Source organism: Bacillus rossius, chromosome 18 (assembly GCF_032445375.1).
Source record: "Bacillus rossius redtenbacheri isolate Brsri chromosome 18, Brsri_v3, whole genome shotgun sequence".
NCBI classification, from domain to species: Eukaryota; Metazoa; Arthropoda; class Insecta; order Phasmatodea; family Bacillidae; genus Bacillus; species Bacillus rossius.
Genome location: NC_086345.1, coordinates 10,816,251 through 10,829,257, shown reverse-complemented (window position 1 = coordinate 10,829,257; position 13,007 = coordinate 10,816,251). Strand labels below are relative to the sequence as shown.

Sequence of the window (13,007 nt, the reverse complement as noted above, 5' to 3'; positions counted from 1 at the left end):
CTGAGGGCCTCTGTTGGCGGTGCTGGTACCAGCGCGTCGTCTTCTTGGTGGGTGTCTCCGCCGGCGTCAGGCCGATGGAGTGGTGGGTCCATCCCCCAGTGGACCATTGACGAGGCCACGGGAAAGGCAACAGTGCTCCTCCATCCTGACTGCGGCCGGTTCTGCTCCGCTGGCCGTGTCTGGGTCCCCGGAGCATGATGTGGTACGTGAATCAGTTCGGGTGCTGGTTCTGCTGATGGCTGATGGGCCAGGGCACGGCACCCAGCTGTCTGACCGCCCCCGGCTCCGCATTTCCTGTGCTGAAACTTACTGCCATGGACCACCAGTCCCTAACATCTTCACAAGCTGTCCACTTGCCTGCGAGGCCCATTCGGCCGGCTGCACCTTGTATAGTTCTAGATGTCCCTACTCCCGCATAAACTCCCGTCGATCCTCATTGTCGTGACCCGAAAATGTCGGCAACGTGAATGGCGTACTCGTACTAAATCACTGTTACCGCGCTGTCGATGCATCTGTCCCGCGCGGCGAACTGCCTTGCGTCACCAACGTCACTGGTCATCGTGTCCCACACGGTGTATTTCACTGCCTCGCCAATGTCACTCATTATCGTGTCCCGCACGACGACTGTCGTCACTTGTTACTTCAAATTCTTTACACTGATCAGCTATGACAAGATAGTTACCATATGATGAGTTAAAATATTTCCAAATATAATAGACGTTGGATACTTAACAAATTTTCATTGGTTATATTTATTGATCAAGAATCAAATTGTAAAACAATTATACAGGTGCACACAGTTGTCCCCATGGCCTGCTATGCACTGTTTATATTTTTTAATTGTGAACACAGCTGTAAGTTTAAAATTAAATTTTTTGCCACAATTGCAGGAAATAATATCTATGTGAAATGTTTTTCACTGGGCTCTTCAAAATTGAAACATTCCCAGTGATGAGTCCAAACATCAGTTAAGTACCTACCTTTTCATTCCATTGAATAATAATTTGTAAATTTTCTTTTGGTTTTTGATTTTGTTGCTGAGAGTAATCATCTCTGATTCTGTGCTATGAATATTCCATCCTTAATTAAAACAGAGGTAGAGCTACAGGTTAAGTAGAATATTTAAGTTGATTCTTTAGACATCCACACAAATCATTTGAATATACACTTGCGTACAAATAAATCTAATCACCCCTTTCAATTTACTGCATTAAATAACTTTCCAATGTACACAAAACCAAATTTTTTTTTATAAGGCATAATTCAATATTTTAAAACATTTTCTGTATGAAAGCTAATTGATTTTAATTACAATGACACCATCATCATAAATATTATTTTGAATAAAAGACCATATACTTTTTGTAAATTTTAATAGCCATCAAAAAATAATAGCAACTTAAATATGTTATAATTTAAGCATTACTGCATTAATAACACAATATTTTACAACAAGTTTCAAACAATGTGTTTTCTAATGTGGCATTATGAGTTTGATGATCAGAAGTAGGCTACTTAGGTTCAGAATCCGTCCAATTCTATATAAATTTTTACATTTTCTTATGTGACTCATTATTATAATTTAACACCGTAGCCAAAAAATATTGTATTATTAATTGTTAATGTTTACGTAAGTGTTATTAAAATAACACAATATACACAGTCCAGACTGTTGGTTTGGTTATTTTACACTAGGTAGAGTATATAAAATTTATTTTTTAGTAACAATAAACATAAAACCTATTTAAATATTTGAAATGTTTGAATAGTTTAAAGTGAATATTTGTATATACATAAATAAAAAGAAAATTTATGTTTGTTTGATTGCATAGTTATGATTTTTTTTTTTAAATTTAAAGTTTTATTCCAAGTTTGATGAAAAGTCACCACCTATATAACATTCCTAAAACCATTCCCACTACCCTCTCCCGCCCCTTAAGGCGCCCGCCTGGCTGGGAGTGTATCCCCACAGGCCAGGCACTGGGCAGCCCTCAGTGGCCGGGGCTGGAACTAGTCTGCAGCTGTGGTCCCGGCCATGTCCCCTCTTCCAAGAAGAGTCAGGGTGTTTGTAAACCTCCCACTACTGCCGCTGCTTTCGACAACCTGCGGGCCATTGCTCTCGCTAGACATGTATCCGACTCTTGAAAAATATCTTAAAACCTAAAATAAGAAAATAAACTTCTAAAATTTTCCCTGCGAATCACTGCTAAAACTTGTTTGGGTCATCAATATTCTAAACATTGTATCACATAAGTCAAAACAATGTCAATCTAAATCTGTACACTGTGCTACACGACAGCAAAGATAAAAGTTTTAAAACTGTCTCAAACAGCCTTACAAACACTTTCTGTTCAAATCACGAATCCGTAATTTTGAAGATTAACAAATTGATCTCTCAATCTGTCTTGGGTGTTCCAGTTTGTTCTGCTACCAATTTAACACATCATATGTGAGATAGACCTACAGGACATATCCGACATTTCATAGAACAGTTTGAAATAATGAATGAGAGAAACGCTTAATGTTTATTTTCAACTTAATATATTAGTTGTTTGTACAGTTATTTTAAATTTTATCCATTCATGATCTAAAAAATTATCTTGTAAAATTATATAGATTTAATTTATTCTTAACACATATTTAATTTCTTAGGTAATTTAAATCATTTATTCAGTGTATTCATGTGTTACTTATCCTAAATAAGTACACACTTAAAGACAAATACAGTTGCTTTATAAATACAAACAGTGGGTAAGTTTTTCTGTACCAAATTCAACAAAAAAAATAATCAAAATTTTAATTTTATTACAAGTTCCATTAAGACAAACTTAGGAAAAATAACATTACTAAAATTTTAACTTTTCACAAAAAAAATTTTAAATAAAAAATTGATGATTAAATTTAAAAATCAAAAATAGTATAAAACCAAACTAGGAAATGTCAACCTTGCCTTCACTTTAATTGCATCATAGTACTGACCATGCAATTATAAACCAATTTCACGCATATTTCTGTAATTTTGTACGTGCACTGACCTAGACAAATTATATATCAATGGTACGAATGTTGTACCATTATAATCAATACATGTTAAAACAAAAAGTCCTTTCAGCAATATACGCAAGGTGATAAAACTCAAGTGTTAGCGATGATTCAAAATATTGCACTTCATGACAATTTACTCTGAAAATCAGATTGGATGCGAATATCAAAGGTGACTGAAAAATATTTTGAACTCAAACCATAAACAACATTAAAAACCCACGTAGGATCTTGATGCGCACATGTACTGTAGAACTGTAAACCTTTAACCAATATGCACATGCTCACCCATCATGCGGAGTAAAATGCACCATTTTAAATAAACATATCTAATAAATGCATATTCACAGGAGTTACTATGAAATGACATAAAAGAGCACAAAGACTACAACATAGCATTGGTTGCTGGACAGTAGCGGCTAGTTTTTATATTATAATCTAAATATCAGTTTTTAATAAATATAAATTAATAGTGTATATAAGAAAAATGTATTTTATTTAAAAAAAGCGTGGGGTGCTTTTTAAGATATTATCGAAATGATAATCCTTCTACTCATGTCAAAAAAATATTTATAACTATTGACACCATGCACCTCACACTTTTATTTTAAATAAAATACATTTTTTCTTATATACACTATTAATTTATATTTATTAAAATTTTTTACACTACTCTTAATTCAAATTTATTAAAAAAAAAAATCTATTTTTTAGTTTGGTTTTCTATACAATGCGTGTTTTTTAGTTTTTTTAAACTACTATTTATTTTATACTTTTTAGTTTGGTTTATTTATAATTTAAAGTGATACTTCTTTATCAATGTATGAAAGAAATTTTATAACAATGTAAAAAAACTTGATAGTTATTTCATCAATTTACTATTAAAGTAGATTTTGAATAGATATTAGCTGCAGTTAAAATAAATTCGATAAATATTGTTTTATCTCATAAGTGTGTCTAGATGTGGCTCAATTTTTTATTTATTACATGACTTTACTATTAAAGTGAATTTGAGTAGATATTGGCTGCTTCTAAAATATATATCCAATATAGCGTATTGAAGAACTACAGTACTCAATTTCAATATCCTGTTATGAAAATCAATATATTCGGGAAGTAATTGATGTTTATTCTAAGTCAGCATATCTGATGGGTGACCATTCTTGGCATAGTTTGGAGTATTTGTAACTGCTTGGTGTTCAAGTGTAATTTCAAAAATCTGCCCATTAGGTGTAGCTATTGAGGTTATGCATATGGTGTTTGATTTCCCATCTGCTGTTGGTTTCACAGCAAAATCAAACCTCAATTTTTCCATGTTTCGTGAAATATTTGCAGAAAGTGTTGTTTTATAATAATGTTTTACTCTTAGATAATTGGTAAAATGAAACAAAGAAGTAATTGTGTCTCTCTATTTAACGAAAGAAACAACATTTAAAGCCCTTATTTCAGGTTATTTTTTTCATATTTTTACAAATATAGATATTATTCTCTTCAAGAAAGTATATTGTTTACAATAATCATAACCCACTCTCACTTTTCATTTAATTAAATGTCACAATATTTAGTAGGCTTTGTTTATATCGCGCCAAAGACAAATTGAAAGAAAAGAGTTCGCACATTCTAAAGAAAACCGTTTCGCTCATTCTAAAGAAAACCGTTTCGCTCATGTGCGAACTCTTTTCTTTCAGTTTGTCTTTGGCTCAATATAAACAAAGCCTACTAAATATTGTGAAATTATATAAATTGACAAAAATCTTATTTTACAAATTGAATAATGAAATAATATTATCAAATTAGTGTATTGTCATCGGTCCTCGATAAATCTACAAAGTAAGAATGAAATCTGGCCGTTTAAAGTGGGTCAAAATCGCACCCAAAGGAGTCGGTTACAAACATACAGGTGAAGCTAATATGAAGTGTGTAATTACGCTGACAGTACTTTTGAAAAATATATAACTTCAATAAATCAATATATTGCAAATGGTAATACCACTTAATTTAACTCAAAGTCTTGCTTCAATTACAAATTACATCCAAATATTTAAAAAACACGTCCTTACACTTTATTTACCAAAAAAAAGTCAGTGTTTCCTTTTTTTTTAAATTCCTTTTACCATTGCACAAACATTACTTTTGTCTTTTCATCACAGAAGTTAAATCACTATTGCATAGAGCAATTAATACAAATGTAATTTCGCAAAGAATAATTATTTATGGTCGGGGAAAAAAATGATAAAATATTCAATATTAAGATATGTAATATTACAGAAGGAAACGTTTATCTCCTTTGTGTGTAAGAGAGTGCCGCATCAGATACCTCGACGTGCTAAACTTAGCAAAACATACAGTACAAGAGAAAGGTTTTTCTCCAGTGTGTGTAAGAGAGTGCCGCTTTAGATGACTAGCCTGGCTAAACTTAGCAGAACATACTGAACAAGAGAAAGGTTTTTCTCCAGTGTGTGTAAGAGAGTGCCGCTTCAGATGACTAGCCAGGCTAAACTTAGCAGAACATACTGAACAAGAGAAAGGTTTTTCTCCAGTGTGTGTAAGAGAGTGCCGCTTCAGATAACTAGCCTGGCTAAACTTAGCAGAACATACTGAACAAGAGAAAGGTTTTTCTCCAGTGTGTGTAAGAGAGTGCTGCTTCAGATGACTAGCCAGGCTAAACTTAGCAGAACATACTGAACAAGAGAAAGGATTTTCTCTAGTGTGTGTAAGAGAGTGCCGCTTCAGATGACTAGCCTGGCTAAACTTAGCAGTACATACAGTACAAGAGAAAGGTTTTTCACCAGTGTATGTAAGAGAGTGCTGCTTCAGATGACTAGCCAGGCTAAACTTAGCAGAACATACTGAACAAGAGAAAGGTTTTTCTCCAGTGTGCGTAAGAGAGTGCTGCTTCAGTTGACTAGCCAGGCTAAACTTAGCAGTACATACAGTACAAGAGAACTGTTTTTCTCCAGTGTGTGTAAGAGAGTGCTGCTTCAGATGACTAGCCAGACTAAACTTTGCAGTACATACAGTACAAGAGAAAGGTTTTTCTCCAGTGTGTGTAAGAGAGTGCCGCTTAAGATGACTAGCCAGGCTAAACTTAGCAGTACATACTGAACAAGAGAAAGGTTTTTCTCCAGTGTGTGTAAGAGAGTGCCGCTTCAGATGACTAGCCAGGCTAAACTTAGCAGTACATACTGAACAAGAGAAAGGTTTTTCTCCAGTGTGTGTAAGAGAGTGCTGCTTCAGATGACTAGCCAGACTAAACTTTGCAGTACATACAGTACAAGAGAAAGGTTTTTCTCCAGTGTGTGTAAGAGAGTGCCGCTTAAGATGACTAGCCAGGCTAAACTTAGCAGAACATACTGAACAAGAGAAAGGTTTTTCTCCAGTGTGCGTAAGAGAGTGCTGCTTCAGTTGACTAGCCAGGCTAAACTTAGCAGTACATACAGTACAAGAGAACTGTTTTTCTCCAGTGTGTGTAAGAGAGTGCCGCTTCAGATGACTAGCCCGGCTAAACTTTGCAGTACATACAGTACAAGAGAACTGTTTTTCTCCAGTGTGTGTAAGAGAGTGCTGCTTCAGATGACTAGCCAGGCTAAACTTAGCAGTACATAAGGTACAAGAGAAAGGTTTTTCTCCAGTGTGTGTAAGAGAGTGCCGTCTCAGAAGACTAGCCCGGCTAAACCTAGCAGTACATACAGTACAAGAGAAAGGTTTTTCTCCAGTGTGCGTAAGAGAGTGCTGCTTCAGATGACTAGCCAGGCTAAACTTAGCAGAACATACAGTACAAGGGAAAGGTTTTTCTCCAGTGTGTGTTAGTGTGTGCCACTTCAGATGACTAGACAGTCTAAACTTAGCAGAACATAGAGTACAGGAGAAAGGTTTATGGCCTGTGTGTGTATTAGTGCGTTGCTGTATTGGAATACAATTGCTAACACAATAATTTTCTGTGGATTTAGGGTGACAGTTTGTGGGGCATGATAATTTCATGGGGTCAGTGTTAGTCACTTCTAGCTTGATTAAGGTGCAGGTGTCTGGTGAGTCTTGGAATCTGTGGCCCATGCATCCTGATGAAGTGTTGCCATGGTAACCCACACATCTGTGTGGTTCATTCCATACATCTGCTGTGGCTAGAACAGAAACAAAAACATTTTATATGTTTAGAAAAAAAAATGAAATGAAAAAAAAATCATATTTCCATTACCTAAATTATTTTATACTAGTGTATCAGGGGTCAGTAAATTGCCTTTATTATATATTGCTTATCAAAATATCTATAAAAAATTTTTTTGGTAAATACCTTAAACGGGCCTTCTCTATCAAAATCTTTATTGTTTATAATAAATATATTTGACTTTGTAAGACTCGAAAGTACTTAGACTCGTTCTAATGTATTTATAGGATCAGAACAAAAGAACGAATCATTTAGTTTAATTTGTGGGCGCCAACAACTTCTACGAAGTTGTAATACTGAGTAAACATTACAATTACTTAGATTTTAATCAATGTTTACTTCACACCATTAATTAAAATTTCTTTTATTGTTGTCCTGACTATTCAGTAGGTAGAGCTGGGTATGTCGTGGAAAAATTCGTAAAATCCTTAGATTAGCGTATATATACAACGATTTGTGAACTTTAACTCAAGTTGTCCATAACTTCAACAATCTGGTATGGTGTAAAGATTATGTAATGAATTTTAAGGGATATTAACTATTCTCGAGTGTCAGTTTTTGCAAGCTAGTAAATGTTGTACAATTACTTTACCAATATCTGACCGACCTGTTAGTATAGTTCAGTAGTAACGAACTATGCGTTACGATGTCTGTCTTCTTTAAAAAGGACCTCAGCAATGAATATTCTGCGTCTTCATCCTTGGAACGCCCCTCCGCTGTTTTGGGTCTTCGTCCTGGGAACGCCTCGTAGTAATTCGTCGTCTTCGTCCTGGGAACGCCTATCGATGTTTCCAAACCTTCGTCCTGGAAACGCCTCTAGTTGACCGTCTTCGTCCTGGGAACGCCTATCGTCGATCGTCTTTGTCCTGGAAACGCCTCTAGTTGACCGTCTTCGTCCTGGGAACGCCTATCGTCGATCGTCTTCGTCCTGGGAACGCCTATAGTTGATCGTCTTCGTCCTGGGAACGCCTCTCGTCGTTTCCGTATGGTCTCGTACAGTTGACTATTCCAAATATTTCTTTCTTCGTCCTGGGAACGCCTTAATATTATTTCAAATCTTCGTAGTTGATATTCGTAGTCTTCATCCTGGGATCGCCTTGTAGTACTCAAAATCTTCTTACAAATAATAATTCTTCTTTAGTTCAATAAATCTCTTCAAATTATCAATATTATTCATGTTTACTATTATTTCTTATAATTCTTCAAAGTATTCCAATAGTTATAATTTCAATTTCTGCAGTCATAAAATGTCACGTCTTTCCTATCCGAAGGTTCCTATATCAATCCCCTTTTCGTTTTCTCAATTCCTTCCAAACACCTTTTATTTTCTAGCAATAGTTTTTGTTAAATCTTTTCGACCAATACCAGCTTGTTTTACAAAATATTCGTCATATAATATTACATGTGAACTTTGAAAATACCCTTCTTATTCGTTAAACAAAATATATCATTACTTGAGCAAAGAAGTTTTACATTCAAAGATATAAATACAAATTACTGACTTATGGTTCATAGAGAAATAAAATGTGTCCTGAAGTGAAATTATAAAATATGATACATTAATTTTGTTCCTCCATCTTGTTATATGAAATTGACAAGTTCAACCTTTATAACCTTATTATATCACTTGCCTCACAGCAACAATATTCAATGAAAAAAAATATAAATTCGTGTTTCTTCACTTTCCAATCTTATCTTAAGAAATGACAAGAAAGCTCAAACCCACTTTGAATAAAAGAGGAAAATTATTAATTGCAGTGAATAAACATAAATAAAATATTAATCAGTTTAACCTATGGATAAATATAATTTCCCTGAATTTCTGTGGTTATGAATTGAAATATCCCCTACAATTATTCTTTTTCATAGTAATATTTATTAACTTCTAGAGCATATACGTATAGCCTTTTTTAGAGATTCATAACGATAAGCTAGACACCTATGAAATAACTTAGTGGTCATCTTCAGATTCCTACGTTCCCTGTAGAGACCCATCAACTAAATTTAGACTTTTCTGGGTGTGGGTGGCCACACCGCACATTCCTGTGAAATATCTCGGGGCTCACTTGGGCCAGCGCGGCCTAAGGTAATAAGTTGTGATCTCAGATGTAACTTCATATAGGCTCACTGGTAACAAGCTGGTAGGTATGGGCTTACTCTATGTCCTTCCTCGAAGTTAACGACTAAGATAGGACCCAATGTAACAGGTCCATGATTTGAAAGGGCTTCAGTAGTAGATGATGTGAATCAACAGTTGTAAGTTCCCTCTAGGTTGCAGAGAATGACATTATTTAACGAAATTGTCTTGTAAAGTTACCATTAAATATTAGAAAGATTAAAGATGTCAAGGATTTTGATACTCACTCTAGTTTAGTTGATCTATTAAGTTGTTTAACTAAAATGTAATTAGGAGTTCCCTAATTTCAGCAACCTAAAACCTAAAGACTGACGTGTAAAATTTTATAAGTTTATTTTTTATTTAAAAAAAAAAATGTTAATTTTTTACTATCATAGAGTTAATTATCTTTAAGTAAATTTATTAGTTTAGTATTTCACCAGGCATTGTGTACTGGGTGCTGAACCTAGACCCTTAAGGTCCTGGTAGGAAACATTTGTGTTCATTAAAGATAAACTACTACGAATATAAACCTCTTGCATAACTATGCCATCAAGTGTATAAAAGTGAGTGGTCCTTCAAGTAAAGAACATGACAGCTCGTTTGACATGTCAACTTATTTATTGACTATTTAAGCATTTAATTTACTAATTGATTTAAACCTTCCCACTACATTTGGTGGTTTACGCAATCTAGGTTATACCTCTAGTGAGAGATGGAGATTATTAAGGTTAATTTTTTAGTGTATTTATTTACTGAAGATTAATTAAGTTATTTGATCTAGAAGGTTCATGTGACAGAAAACATTAACAAGAGAGTGTGTTGTAAAAAAAGTATAAGTTAAAAAAAGTATACTAGTTTGCTTATTTTCAGTATCTTTTAGGATTCTACATGTCAGTATATGTTTTGTTAGGTTGGACAGTTGGAGTGTAATTTTAAGCCAGTAGCTGTAAGATTTTGTTTAGTTTTAATTTTAATATATATGATAGGTTAATTGAAGTCATTTTAGTTTAGTTTAAGGTAATTTAAAAGCTGTAGGTTAATAAGCACTTGTAGAGATTTACAATCGTAGATTTAATTTTGTTTATTTTACGTACAATTTTGTTAAGATAATTTAAGCAACTTTAAAATTATTTCAAAATAGTGGTAATGACTTAAAGAAAAAGTATTATGTAGTTGGATTTTTGTTCAGAGGACAGTAAACTACAAAGTATGTCATAAGTACGTAAGAAGATATGTTACCTTTACATTTACATTGCATGTTTAACCGTGATTCGTTATAAATTTTTTTTGTGTTTACTTTATTAAGAGTAATTTATTTTGAAATAGCATAATTGGAACTATATAGGTTATTAACCCTTTAGCCCCTGTTGACTTCTGTAGAAGTCGGCCAAAGTCCAGCCATACAGACGGCTGACTGCTGCAGAAGTCGACTGGATGCAGTGCCTTCCCGCCGGTGGACTGCTCTAGAAGTTCTGACGACTCTACCTCTTTCCCGTTTCGCTACGGTGAACTGCCGTGGAAGTCCGACCTTGGCGATAACTAGCGGGCTGTCGGGAGACTAGTAGTACATTTTTCTGCCGCTAGATGTCATCACCATTCACTCTGCGACCTGCGGCGCTGCCGAATATTTTTCGCGCCTTATTCACGTGTCTAGCTTTCTTCTGTTGTAGTTTTAGACGTATAAACACGGGAATAAGGTGCTAAATTATTGTTATACTTTAAGTTATAATGAAAATTTATTTTGTGCTATCACTGTGTTTAAACGTGAGTATGAGTATGTTTTGAGCTGACAATTCTTATTTGTAATGGAAATTTATTTGTTGTTTTTACAAATTTTCCTGACTGTTTTATTGCATTACTTCTGTGGGTTATACTTTAAAACGAGCAAACGTTTTTACACAACCAAAGAAGCCTTGCAGCTTCTGTTAGACAGTGACTTTGAGGTCAGTAGTGATGAATCGGAAATGAATCATTGCCACGAAAAAATACTCAACAATCGTGGTCAGGTCCATCGACAACACCTGACCCTGAATTGTCTGATGATTCTTCAGGGGGGGGGGGGGGGGGGGGGGAAGGGGATGAAGGAACAATTACATCTCCAGAAGCAAAACCGAAACTTGTGTGGTCTTGTAGAAATCTCACCCCACAAAAACATAAGTTTTTCTCCGCAGACTCTGGACTAAAAAGCGATGTTCATACAAACAGTTTTTTCAGTTTGTTTTCCTTGTTTGTAACTGAACAAATTGTGGCTCATATTTGCCCAGAAACAAACAAATATTTAACACAAAGAGCTGATGATTTGACGGACAGAACAAAGAAAGAATGTACAGAACTGATTCCAAATGAATTTTTTTATTTTTGTTGCTATGTTTCTCATTATGACCAGGGTAAAAAAGTTGGCCTTATCGGAGTATTGATCAAAAAATCTGGATCTGGAAACTCAGATTTTTTCTCAACTTTCACGGGACAGATACTTTTCAATCCTTAGGTTCCTACACTTCAATGACAATACTATGGAAACCACGGATTATTTATTCTAACTTCGTCCCATTTTGGAGCATTTTCGCAGGGTTTTCAGAGCAAATTTTTTACCCATTTGAAAATCTTTGTGTGGACGAATCACTCCTTCTGTTCAAAGGACGTCTAAAAATAAAACAGTACATCCTAGCAAAGCGAAGTCGTTTCGAAATCAAAATTTCTACGGAGCAGATTCGTAAGTTCAAATAAAAATATTTTGTTTTACTTCAACACAAATATTGACTGTTTGTAATCAAAACTAAAACACTGCAAAGAAAGGGATTATTTCATTTCAAACCAAGGTTTATTTTGACAAGTAGCCAGGTTTATTTCAAGAAGTACCAAGGTCTTACTACCTGCAAGTACACCTCAGTTAAGAAATCGCAGTAAATATTCAAAGAAAATCTATGCGAATTCTAATAATGTTTGTGTGCTGCTGCCAATACACTAAATAATAATGTAATAGTAGCATGTACAATATAATCATGCAAAAAGTTTTATTCGGAAAATCAAAAATAACTCGTAAAAATGTTATTTATTTTGAGAAGAGCGGACAAAACTAGCGAGCGCGCTCATCAGGTTGTAACGGTTCGTTATATACAAAAATAAACAGATGTTGAACGCCGATTTTATTTTTTGTTTTTATTTTTTCACACAGAATGCCCCGACGAATCCAAACACTTCCAATGGTTCATTCACTCGTTTCATTCATACATCTGCCCGTCGAAAAACTGCTCTCAGTTCGCTTGATGAGAATTAACTAGAAAAATAGCGTAGATTAAGTCCTTCAGTACTGTTTTACTGCAAGTACTCGAAGATGGTGCGACCTCGAACAGGGCCGCACCCAACGAAAAACAGCGAGCCGCCGAAACGCGGCCTCGCCTGGCAGCGATCAACAGACGACTGGTGAAGTCCTGCCACACTCTTCTCCACGCAGGGAGTAGACGTCACATGACTTTACCGACCAATCACATGCACGCTTCTTTCACGCTTACAGATACAAGCCAATCATAGAACAAGTTACAATACATGAAAAAACCTTTTACATACAGAACTATGGGCTTCCCCTGATCTATCTCTTTTCAATTTCCCATCAAAATCGGGGACTTCCATTCTCGTTCTCTCTCCCACACCGTGAGAGAGCAGTTATCACTCAGTTCCCAC

The 13,007-nt window shown here is 35.1% G+C and overlaps 1 protein-coding gene across 6 annotated transcripts in view; it reads right to left on the bottom strand.

Moving 5' to 3' along the window:
- Positions 1 to 13,007, bottom strand: part of LOC134541313 (oocyte zinc finger protein XlCOF6-like) — a 258,945-nt gene that overhangs the window by 84,641 nt on the left and 161,297 nt on the right. For 3 of the 6 annotated variants that reach the window (XM_063384687.1, XM_063384688.1, XM_063384702.1), the window contains one exon: positions 5,017 to 7,163. The exons of the other annotated variants lie outside the window; for them this stretch is intronic. In XM_063384687.1, the coding sequence (XP_063240757.1) occupies positions 5,305 to 7,163 (1,859 nt within the window). In that variant the 3' untranslated portion in view covers positions 5,017 to 5,304. Of the gene's footprint in view, positions 1 to 5,016; positions 7,164 to 13,007 lie in introns of those variants that run through there. 6 annotated transcript variants of the gene reach the window in all.